Below are 12,933 nucleotides of genomic sequence, written 5' to 3'. Positions count from 1 at the left end.
TTTTACCTTTGCTTTTAATCTGACAGACTAGAAAGTTACAAAAAAGTGGCTAGTAGTAACAACACAGGAAAAGTTTAAGTGCTAATTTTCTGTCTAGAACAGCTGAAGTTTCCTCTCTAAAAGTAAGTGCTAGTATTGCCTAGCCACCAAGAAAGAAGAGCTCAGTTTCTAATGAATCCATAAATCAAGATTATTTTCCTGGATTACCTGAATCTCACAAATGCACAAGTTTAGACTGAATGATTTAAACACCTGGCTTAGAATTCTCTGCAAATAATATGTGCTCTAAATTTTCTGAGACTTACTTTGATGCCTAAAAAGAAGTTTAAGTGTCCATATGAAGTACCCCAAATACACACATTCTGGTCTTCATTCTTTTTGTCTTAGTACACATTTACAAAACAGAAGCTGGTATTTGGCACACAAAGACAACACAGTTGAACCTTGGTGATAAATAAATAAATAAATACTGGGTGCTATGCTGTCTCTACCTGACTAATGAAATTTCATAGCTTTACATACATTTTACTTAAAACCATCTCCAAGTGCTGTCAACCAAAACATTCGCTGGCCTGGTTTCACCCTGAATGAAATAGTAATGCCTGACAGCATCTACTTTTTTCTCTTGTAAAAGTACGTGAACTGTGAATACTTTGTAAGATATTAATATATGTAATTCAGGTTATGTGGTTTAAAAAAAAAAGAATGGCAAAATAACACACAGTTCAAGATAAGAGAAAATGTACCCTGGAACTAATTAATTACCTTACTACACATGGGATGCATTTCTTTCAATAAAACATACTTTTACTGTGGTAAGCTTGATTTTCAGCAAGGACATGGACTCATTACAGCACATACAAGTTGCTGGGAACTATGCACACCTTACACCCCATGTTTGCAGAACAATTTTTAAAGTGCATTGAATCAAAGAAGAAACTTTAATGTGTTTTTACTTGTAGCACAAGCTCATCACTGATGAATTCAATTACTGTGCACCCAGAGCTAAATAAATTTTTTGAAATAATTTTATTATAGCATGGTCAAAGAATTAATTACAAAACAAATATATAAAAAGAATTGTATATTCTTTGCTATTTCCAAGACTAATAAAAATATTAAACAGAACATATTTCCACTGTAGGACTGAAGAATTTTATTGAATTATTCTTGACTTCTAAAAGCTACTCTTGATTCCTACTTAAAGAGAAGATTTCTACAGAAGTGAGATTTTCATGGTTTGTTATCAGAGCTGGCATAATCAAGTATTATTGCTCCAAACAAAGGGTACAGGTGCACTCATAAATTCTGGAATGCATCTTCAGGGCAAATGGTATCAAACTGCTACACTATTATCTGTGGCTCCAGTCTGTTGGTAGATACTTAACTATCCCTATGGGACATTTATGCATACACAATGTAAGAACTTTTCTGTGTTGCTGAGCTGGGGAAGGGCTACCTGTCCTACCTCTCCTGGGGAAGAGACAAGACCAGAGGGGAGAAAATGAACCAGGCTCCAGCTGTGAAGTTTTATAGCACACAGAGTACCAAGGAGTCAGCCATACAGAACAATGATGGGCACACGCACATCCTTACCACCTTATGTGCCACAGGAATGCTGTTGGCTAGCAAGCTACACTTCTTGCAAGAGTATGGGATAGACAAGCTATAACCAAAACCACCTTATTTAAAAGCACAGACCCTCTATACTGTGGTGACAACCTCCATCTGCAATGCACATTGAGTAGTCCATATTGTCGCCAGCAGATGGCAAAGGCAGGTATTTGTTATTATAAAGGAACGTTTCCCTTCCCTTGAAGGCTTCTTATATTTGGCACTTGCCTGTACTCCTGGTGAGTTCTGCCTACCCACAGATCCAAGCTAGAGCTTCTTGGTACAGCACAGCAAAATGTTTTACGCACAGCAGTATTCCCTGAAAGTGCCAAGTAACAGTGACATTGCCAGTGAAGGCACTTTGCATAAGGCATGTTTATTAGCTCTGACACAGATCACAGCATTTGCAAAGTGCTAAGGAAGAAGACAGCTGTTACAGCTCCCCTAATTACCTTTGCCCAGACATCAATAAAAATTTACAATTTGGATGATGTTGCTGCAACTAAGTATGATCTAGATCCACACAGGAGCTCTCCTCTTCACTTTTACAGACCACATGTTACATGTGCATTACAAGTATTCACACTGTTTCTGTGAGTTAGGTTATCTACTGTAAGGTTTTTTTATTGCACATTATCTTTTTGCTAGTGAAAAATACAGAATTTACTGTAAATAGTAATAAAATAATCACATCTTGCTACAAGCACAAGCCAGCAGGACTTGCTATTAGAAACTCTCACATAAAACAAAACAAAACAAACCCCAAAAAACCCCAGACATTTCACAGCAGAAGTGAAAAATAAAAATAAAAATACAGTATATAGAACAGGTGGAACATTTGCCTCACATATATCCAAATTCAATTCTAAGTTACTCCACTACTATAGCATTTTGAAATATTTACTTTGTTCAGCACCTGCTGTTTTCCTGCTAACCAAAATTTAAGATTGCACAGGAAGTTTGACAAATGAAGATATTGTCAACAATTTAGATTAACTGCAGAAAGAGGATAGAACATTTCAAGCAGTTGCACCCTTGAAAGATAAAAAACTTTCCTTCCTCCTCTGGCAGTAGGTCAGAACTGCTTTATTGACAAGAGACAACATTTGAAAAAACACAGATGCATGCAGACACATGAAACTGCAAAGGTTTCGTAGATATTATAAGCCCAGTAGTATACTTGAGTAAAGAAGTAGTAAAAAGAAATCAGATACAGCAAATTAAGACAGAAAACCTTGAAATTTAGTATGAGTATCCACACTATATCTGTACTTGCATGCACTGAGAATAAAAATTACGTCGACTTATGAGACTCACTGTTACATCGATCCTATAGTTTGATGATGTTTTGTATAATAAAATTAGCAACAAACTCCAACTTCCACAGTAATTTAGGCCCATGCATGACAAATATTTACTTCATGTAGTCTTCTGCTCTCCTTAGTATATGTGCAGCATATATTCTGTGGCTCTATTGTCACACAGTCATGTGATTCTTGTGAACTCAAGCTGTGAGTCACATGAGAGGATGAGACTTACCCAAGTTTCTCTGGACTCTCCACTGATAAGACCTCACTGCTGCTTTCGTCGATGGGAAGGACACGAGCAATATATTCTCCACTCTGCTGGTAAAATTTATAAACCGCCACTTGAACTACGCATTGGTCACTGCTGCTTCTCAGCCAAGGACTCAGGATGACAGGGCTTGGCCTCTCTGATGCATTGAGAAACAGAAACGAACCTAGAACAGTTGAGGCAACAAGAAAGCATTAAGAACAAGAAAAGCCCAAAAAGCCTAAAAAAATGCAGCTGAACACCTGTTATTTTCATGCCGCAGCTCACTCTGCAGCCCTTTCATACTTCCTAGTCAAATATTAGTTTTGCCAATTAATTTGGAAAGTTTCCCCATTTTTTATTAAAACCACTAAGATCTTTCCAGGCAGGCAACATTTCAACTCACTTTTGGCTAGTCCAAAACAAAGACTACATTTCAATTTAACTCCCAGAAGAAAACTTATAAAGTGGAAAAAGCCGTAAGTATTAAGGGCAGGGAAAAATTACAAACAGAAACAATAAAATTCAATAAAACAAGAGACTCTTTCAAAGTTAAGTTCAGGCAGGTGATTAAGGAGTATTAGGTTTAGATTGTTGCTTCCTCTGCCTGTTCTTCCTGGACTTCAACCCCATGTCTGTAATATCTCAAGTGTGGTCCAGACCCAAGTATTATGGCCTTGGTTCAGTAGGATCCTGATCTGACAGCTCTGAGATACAGATAGATATAGATATAGATTACATATAGATATAGATACATGTGTGTGTGTATTTATATTTTCAATAATACTTTATATCTATTTCTCTCACCCAAATAAAAACCACAAAATTAATATATTTGATTTTGCTCTTCTATACACATAAGGATGCAGCATTTTTAAGTCATTAGAGTCAGGATAAAGGACATAATTTTATTTCTTTGGCAATTCATTCTAATGTATTCATTTTATATGCAGCTAATCCACATTAAACATTTCATTATTATTCAGTACATTGACTCCCTTGGTGTAATTCTATTTCAATACAATCTGAGGCTTATCAAGTGGGACAAAGGTAACACCTTTTCATCACACTGTTGCTCATTTCAGGTAAGTCAAATTACTCCCTTTTGGCAGCTGACCATTTTAGCAATTTACCCACAGAACAGGCACATCAAGATGTGGAGCTGGTAAATGAAAGGTACGGTTAGGTAAATGAAAGGAAACAACTCTAAAAGCAAGAAAAATTGTGATATTCCACAGGTTCTAGCAAGACTGGTCAGATAATCAAGATGACACAGTCTAATTTCCTGGAGCATCCATTAACGATGCCTGTCTGTTAATACTTTAAAGATGCAGATCTGAGTAACAGTTTAATTTCAGAGAGAGAGAAACTAAGGCTCAACAGAGCTGTAATTTACACATACTTCTAAGTGTTTATGCATCTTAGCAGAAGCTGCAACTTGATTTTGAAAATAAAAAGGCTGAATCTTCTGAGGAATGATCTTCCACTTCACTTAGCATGGCTCAGCTGAGATATAGGGTGTCTAAGAAATCCTGTGGAGGGGCCTTGAAAGGGTCCTGTTCAACTTCATCTCCGTATTCAAGCTGTGGACCACAAGGTGAAAACCAGCTGCTCTGAGGTCCTGTGGTAGTTCACCTTATCCTAAAATACATGTGTCATTTGGTGGTTCCCATTTCTCTCCACTGAACTGAAGGTCAAGAACAGATTTAAATATCTCAATATCAGATGCTGGTCTAGAACTGAGGAACTAGTGCTCACAGATTTCCCTGTTGAAAAAGTCTGATTTGGCAATTTAGTCTCAGGTCACAGGCAGGTTAATAATCAAAGGGCTAAAAATGAAACTGGATTCCTGTCAAACACCATGCTTCCCTTCAATACACACACTTATAATAAGCAACATTTTTTACACAGTTGTCAAAAACAGTGTTCCTGGCACTGGCATGAAGTTAGTCACATATCTAAAGCTAGAAAACATTTGTATGGAAAGGAACACACAGAAACATGCTTGGTACAGTCTGCTCAGATGTAGAGGTTTGTAAACAGAGAGAAATGCAGTTGCAGAATTTTATTATTTTTAATAACAAGATTCCTTTATGGGAAATAATAGACTTTAATCCAGTTACTAACATAATAGTTTGATGATGAGTTAAAACAATTTTTGTTATTGTGAGTTATATATACACAATATTTTTGCAGTTCAGTAAAATAATAACTCCAACATATTTACCATCCTTCCCTGTCTCTGCCTTCTGTTATAAACAAAAGATAATTAGAGCACTAAATCTTGTAGCTTTAATTGTACCATCCCCATAAGAACAGTGAAATCTGTGACAGAAGGGAGCAACGAGACTTCTACTGGTGGCAGCAAGACACTAATGGTTACAACGATTGCTGATGGTAACTTGCCAGGTGCAAGAGTCATTTGCTCATCTCACTGCCTTGCAACTGGGAGTCAGATTTCAAAATTAACAAAAAGAGGCAGCTCTCATTCCTTCTTTCCTTGCAGTGGTTCTAAATAAAGACAGTTTTCAAAGATAATCCCTCTTATGCCCTGACTTAGGGGTAGGTTTGAAACATCAGTGAAGCTGCTACAGCAAATTTGCAAGATAGTCACTAACGTCCTCTGTTTAGGCTTTCTAACTCTTTATTTACAGGCCCCAGACTTTGCAGTTGTGGCTTATTACTCATCACATGGCCAGTTCTACCTTCTAAATTATATTGATAAAAGGAATACAATTTTATCATGTTGAGGGCTACCCTGGCACACTCTCCCAGGATGACAGGAGGAACAGCTCCACACTACACTGCTGTGAAGTGGTGCCTAGAAAATCACTCCAAAGGACATGGCTATTATACTGTGTTGGCTTCACCAACTACACCAAGTCACCAAGACTACATAGTCTTGTAGAAAATGTTCTTCTAGTGCAAATACTAGAGATATGACCTTACCTTTAAATTTTTAAATTTTTAAAATTTTTTTAAAAAGGAAAGAATAAGCAGAATTTTGTTCTTGATTTCAAAAGCTCAGTCATCTTGTGGGTAACTTCCCTGTCTGCGGTGGTTTCTTTTTGCTCTTGCTTCTCATGTAATCCATACATACTAAGGAAAGACCTATCAGAGCCATATTTAGAGATAGTGTCATTGGAAGAGTTTCCAAAATTGAAATGAGGGGTTCTTGATATGAAACCACAGAGAAAGTGCAGAGGCTTTGTTACACAGCAGATATACAAGATTCCTGTTTATGCACTATCAGTTACATCCACTTACTACAGACCAGTGGGTTCCTGTAGTAATAGGGCTCAACACCTACAGTGTACATCACAGATACTCTTTTCCACATAAGCAATAGACTCAAAACTCCAATTCAGACAAACTCAATTTCATTATTTTGGTGTCTCCAAACAGACATATCTATCAGGTAACTGCATACATACACACATATACACAAAGACAATAACCCACTGATAGAGGCCCAAATCCTTTCATTAAAAGTTGACCAAAATCAATTGTGTCAAACCCCGTAAAGGAATAATTAACGTGACTGAAGTAAGAAATTACACTTTTTGATCACAAATCATTATACTTCTCCCTTCCGTCAAAGGCACAACCATAGCTTGCCCAAGAGATCTATATGAGCACCATTTCCAGGATCAGATTAGAGACTGCTACTCAGAAGAATTAGAAGATCACATGGAGATCGATTCCCCACCCATGCCAAGAGACAGAATAATACTCTATTTCACACCAATGGACTTTCTCGGCTAAATTAGAAGCTATATGTTCACTTGTATTTCCATTCAGTAGGAGGAAATCCATACAGCATGCTCTAAGATAACTGTGTAGACCTGTAAGACTTTAAGGTTCCATCTCTAATTTCATAGCACTTATTTTCTCCTATTAGCTTGCAGTTCTAATAAGGCTCTTAGGATCTTCCTGGGTGAATAGAAAGAAAAAGCACCGTAGCTTCAAACAAACTTCTGCTGCTATCTAGATATCAAGATATACAAGCTGAGATGAAAGGCCCCTTCATGGTACATGCTGCCAGTGCCATGCTCCACTGTTCAGTATTTGCTTTTCAGAAAGACGTTCACTAGTTTCATTAGTCATTTGAGGAGTACTTCCCTACAGGTTTTAAATTGGACTCTGGCTGCACATCACAATGGTGATATTAAAGAGATGCTGTTAAAATAATCACATTGTAAGCCACAGATGCGGGCACTTAGCAATTCTTGAGTCCTGGGCTCATTCATCATCATTATCATGTAGAACCACATGGTTGCAGAGGAAACACCATTCAGTATTTTGCATCAAATACACCTATTTTGCATTATATGACACAAATCCTAGTAGCTAATACTGTTCCATGATTTTTAGAAACCTCTTGTCTAAATTGCAAATACTTTATTTTCCACATTCCTTCTAAACACAAACTATGGCAGAACTGTACCAATAGTACTGTGCTTCTAATAATATTTTTCCCTACATTTTTAGTACCTGCAGTCACAATGCAATGGTTTTCCTGATTCTCATGTGTTGTGTCTGATAATATCTCTGGTAACTTGCTGTAACTTCAAACACATACTAAAAGATATTTATGCTTAAGCACAGGGAATTAAGGCAGTTGACGTAAAAGGAGTATTACAAGACAAATGAATATATCTTGCATGAAAAATTTGCTGTTTATCTTCTGGAAGCTTGTTTACAATATTTTAACATTCATGTCACAAAAAGGGAAGGATGGCTTATCAGCAAGATGTTTTTGAGATTAAGGTGACACCTTCAGGTTACGCTTTCAGAACTAACGAGGTCACAGAGATATTTGTGAAGAAGGAAACTGATGCTAATGTACTATGCATGTACAGATACACTGTGAACATAGGACTTGTCCAAAAAGCTTTCAAATGAAGGGGTATAGACTGCTAAGACTCAAAACCACATCAACAGCTAGGAAAAATCCTGGATCTTTGGCCCAACATCTGATACAGATGCACAAACCACCTGAAACGCATGCCAGCAAGAACACTGAGGTAACCCTGAGATGTTGAAAAGACGCCCATTGCTCAGTCCTAGGAACCAGGCAAACTTAATATCCTATTTACAGCCCCTTGAAAAGCTGGTCATCTGATAGCTATTCAATAGCTTTGAATGCTCTCTGTCAACTGTTCAAAACCTAAATCCTTCCTAGTCAGTCTCAGGGTAAACAGAGTAAAGAGCCAGTTCACACTCTTCTCCTAAACAACCTCGTGATGCTCAATGAGGTCAGTGCACCTTACTGTATACTTTGACTTTTCAGAGGCAGCAGTCTAGGAAAGGTGATTGCAGCTCAAAAAGACATCAGCCTGAGAAGCTACAGTGGAAAATACGGTTTTCCAGTAAAGCTTTCACTTCAGAAAGTGTCAGGCTCTTCTGGGACAAACACATGGAGACAATTCCTAACCTGGACTCGAGGACTAGGATTTCCAGCATGAAGTGTTCTTGTGTATCTGATATCACACAATCAAATAAGATCCTGAAGACATCAAACAAGGCAATGTGACATAAAACCAGTTACAAAAGCAGCATGCATTAGAATTCATCAACAGGGAAGTTCACATTATTTGAAAATAATATTTAGCAACACACTCAAGCCAATAATACACAAAGAGCAGACACCCAGATTCTTGATACATATTGAAGTGTTCCCATGCAAATTCAAGCAGATTTCTTCCCTAATAACCAAAGACTATAGCTTAATAATTTTCACTTACTTTCTTGAAAAGCAAGGCTCAAAACACAGCTATGCTGATTTAATCTGATCACAGTTATGAACCAGCAATTTAACAATCCTTTGCAAAACCGAGATTACTGTTCTGAACATAAACTCCACCTTAATACTAAAAGGATTTTCTTACCTTTCACGTACAAGTTCAATACTCTAGCAGGTTAAGTTAGAGCCGTAAAAACTATTAACAGTCAACATCTGTTGGGGACTGTACAGCATTAAAAAAAAAAAAAAAAAAAAAAAAAAAAAAAAAAAAAAAAAAAAAAAAAAAAATTAAATCAAGTTTCATGGTCTTTGGAGATGCTGACCAGAAAGAACATTTCCACTAGCATCACAAAACATCCCACAGAGCTGTTCTTTGGATTCTTCATTTTATACTCAACTTCCAAATTCAAGCAAAAGTCTCATAATGGGAGTTCAGTAGCTGGTAAAAGCCATGGAAGAACTGGGCACTACCTGAGTGACAACATTAAGGAAATATAATGTTATACTTTTTCTAGGCTTATTTATAAAGATTTTCTAATTGCCTCATCAAGGCTCTGAAATGTGCTGAACACTAAGAACATGAATAATCTCCAGTGCCAAGTGCAATGTGACTGCATAGGCACCAGAAGACTTGCAACATTCTGTACTTGCATCTGACTTAAAACACATGAAGGTAACAGCCTTTGAATTATTATAAAATTTAGAGCTGAACAATTCTAAACACTTTAATTATGGTAATTGGATGATATCATACTTCTTTTGAAGTCTATTCGAGTTCTTGCTATTAGCTTAAATAGAACCAGGATTTCACTTCTAATACCTAGCAGGTACGTAAGCATGTTTCTCTAGATGCTTGCAAGAGCAATTCAGAAACACTGATTAATTCATATTGGCTCATGTGGGCATGTAATACATTTCACAAAGGCACACATTAAAGCAGACATTAAAGTACTGCAAACAGCATGAGGCTAAGACTGGTATCAGAGCAGAGATCTGCAAGTCAAGGGTCTTTTAAATTACCTCCTATTCAAGTATTTTTTCAATTCCTAAATATAAAGAGGCAGGCAATAATCCCTCCAAGCAAAATAAAGCCAAATTTTGTCCTCCCACTAAGGCATCAGTCAGCTTTGATTTGCCCCATATGATTTCTCTCAAATTTAAACACTTAAATCATATAAAAGTTGTGATCCTTCTGAACTGCAGCAGTGCTATAGAAACATAACTCGTAGTTAGGAAACACAGGAGTCCACCCTTTCCTAACACTCTAGTCCCAAAAATTTTCCTTATTAATTTACCTCCTCTTAGAGGCAATCCTGAAGCCTTACATGTAGAGGGAGCAGCCTCCTAGCACTGAATTTCACACAGCTTTTACAGGTTTCCCCTGTTGCTTCCCTAAACTCGGGTGTACTGTCCAAAGGAACACTATTATAAAACTTAAGTACTATTTATCAGTATAAATTCCAATAATCCCTAGCATATCCATAGGGAAAGCTGAATCCCATCACACTACTTAGCTTAGATAGACAACAATAAATATGTTTTTCTCACAAAGCATTTTACATCCAGGTTTTCAAAAGGAAAGAGTAAAAAGGAAGAAGAAGAAAACAACTAAAAGCTCCAGGTATTGCCTTCCATAATGGGAGCTAGAGCCAGATGCTATTACAAACCAGTTTCTAAATGTGTCAGCAGCGTTTGCTCGCAGCTGAAAAGCACTGTATTACAAACCAGTTTCTAAATGTGTCAGCAGTGTTTGCTCGCAGCTGAAAAGTGAAAAAAAAAGTAGTTAATTAAAAACTTAAAATTTAATGCTGAAATTAAAATCTTTCCCAGACAATGACAAAGAAAGTTTAAATAATTCAGCCTTGCACAGCTGATTTACCCATAGGCACCTTCTGTTTCACTGCTAACAGAGGCAAATGGCAAGTTACTTTTGAGACTAGAGGATGGGAGAATTTTCTGTCATCAGAAGCAAGACAGTCAGACCTAAAGAGAAACCTAAGAGGAAGATGGTTCTGTCAATAAAATTAGAAACAGAACACCTGTCCAATACTTCATAGTGTGCACAGTAATTAAGGGGAGGGTGTGAAAGGAAGCCTAATGCTGTGCCTCTAGTTGACACTTTGCTTTCAAGTGTACTTATTTGATTACACTCAGGAGGCTAGAGGCTTAAAATTTAAGAAGTTTGACAATACCGTGACACAAAAGAACCTGAATAGAAACATGCATGGAACAGAATGGGTATTGCAACAGCTCACAGTTCAGTAACATCAGAGACCACATTACACAAGTAGCAAATACTGGAAGAAAACCTACAAGAGAAGGCATGCAATTAAACCTTTCTAGTGTAGTCCTCCTCCTTTTTCATTCTGTGCCAGGATTAAACTCATCACATAGAGGCTGCCATTACGTCAGCTTTAAGTGCACAACAGTCATAACTCAGACCACCTAAGAATCATTACATTGCTCCACAGTTAACATAAATAAGATTAATCTTGAGAAGATGGTGTATTTTAATGTCTCACACATTTTAATCTGACCTTGTCAGCCTCTATTCTACATACATACATATACATCAGTGCACACAGTATCAGGAGATGATTAGTTGGCTATCTCTCCCCAGAAGTATCAGGAAAGGAGATTATCCTATCCAGAGCTTGTTGAATGCCTGATTACATAAATTGTCCTGTTGTCAAATTCCTGCCCATGCTGAGGCTCAGCCATCCATCTTTTCTCTTGGGTCTCCATTCCACTTCCATCCCAAATCTGCATTTCAGTAACTCAGTTATCAGCTCTCCACTATCAATACTGCACACCAGCTTTGTCTGGCAGATCCCTTTACACTCATCTTTTAGCTCCAGAGCTTCCTTATGTTTTCTGTACTTCCCTAAGTAATAGTTGCAGGGATGAAAAGGGACAAGAGAAGCTTGGCACACCAATTATAGGATGGAAAGAAATGCAGATGGCAGAAACTTGCTGAGGATCACTCCATTCTTCTGTGAAAGCTGCTCCGGCTCCTGGTTCTCATTCTGCTGATTCAAAAAACCCAACTGACATTCAAACACAGGAAAAAAGCAAGCTTCATCCACACACCACTTATCAAGGGGAATACAACTGAGGGGACAAACTACCCTTTCCCCCAAGTCTGACAACGGGTTAGAGCTTCTCTGAATGTACACAGAGAGGCTGAAAAATGACATGGCAATCAATTAAAGAGAAAGGAAGTCCAAGAGCTTACACATAAAGACTTTTCCCCAGAGCCTTGAGACCAGTTACAAAGATTTTCTCCAACAACATGGTTAAATTTCACATGTAATATAATATAAATAATAATAATTTAACACTAATCAAATGCATACAGGACACAGACAAAACAGAGAACAGTGCTTAAATACATTACCCCCACCCCTCCCTTCTTCCCGGGCCCAAATCACTTTGTTCCCGGTTTCTCTCCCTCCTCCCCAGTGGCACAGGGGGACAGGGGATGAGGTTTAGAGTCAGTTCACAGGCTGGTGGTTCCTGCCGCTCCTTCCTCCTCAGAGACAAGGATTCCTTGCAATTCCCTGTTTCCCCATGGGATCCCTGCCATGTCCTTCACAAACTTCTCCATGACTCCTTGCCACAAGGTCAGGAGCAAGCTGCTCCAGCGTGGGCTTCCCACAGAGTCATGGGCTGCTTCGGAAACAGTCCTCTCCCCTGGTGCAGAGTCCTCCATGGTTGCAAATCCAAGTCCATGGGCTGCAAGTCTCTATTCGCCCCTCCTGGAGCCTTCAGAAAATGTTCCACCGTGTTCTTCCATGAATGCAGGGGGAGTCTGCCATCTCGCCATGGGCTGCAGGGAAACTTCTGCTTGGGCACCTTCTTCCTCACCAACCTCGGGATCTTCACCACAGCACCACTTTCACCTTTCCAGCACTGCTCTTTCTCCTCTCCCTGCTCTCTGCTTAGGTCTTCTGACAGTTCTTTCATATGTTAATCACAGAGGTGCATCTATTGTCTTTCTAATGACCCAGCCTTGGCAA

At 38.3% G+C, this 12,933-nt stretch overlaps 1 protein-coding gene across 1 annotated transcript in view; it reads right to left on the bottom strand.

The window, feature by feature from the left end:
• ALK (anaplastic lymphoma receptor tyrosine kinase) overlaps positions 1-12,933 on the bottom strand; it is a 330,133-nt gene that overhangs the window by 161,013 nt on the left and 156,187 nt on the right. The window contains exon 3 of the mRNA XM_009995276.1: positions 3,154-3,355. Within this exon, the coding sequence (XP_009993578.1) occupies positions 3,154-3,355 (202 nt within the window). The remainder of the gene's footprint in view (positions 1-3,153; positions 3,356-12,933) is intronic.

Source organism: Chaetura pelagica, unplaced genomic scaffold (assembly GCF_000747805.2).
Source record: "Chaetura pelagica isolate M959 unplaced genomic scaffold, ChaPel_1.0 scaffold194, whole genome shotgun sequence".
Taxonomy (NCBI): domain Eukaryota; kingdom Metazoa; phylum Chordata; class Aves; order Apodiformes; family Apodidae; genus Chaetura; species Chaetura pelagica.
Note: the sequence above shows the minus strand (reverse complement) of the source record. Positions and strands in the feature narration are given on the sequence as shown.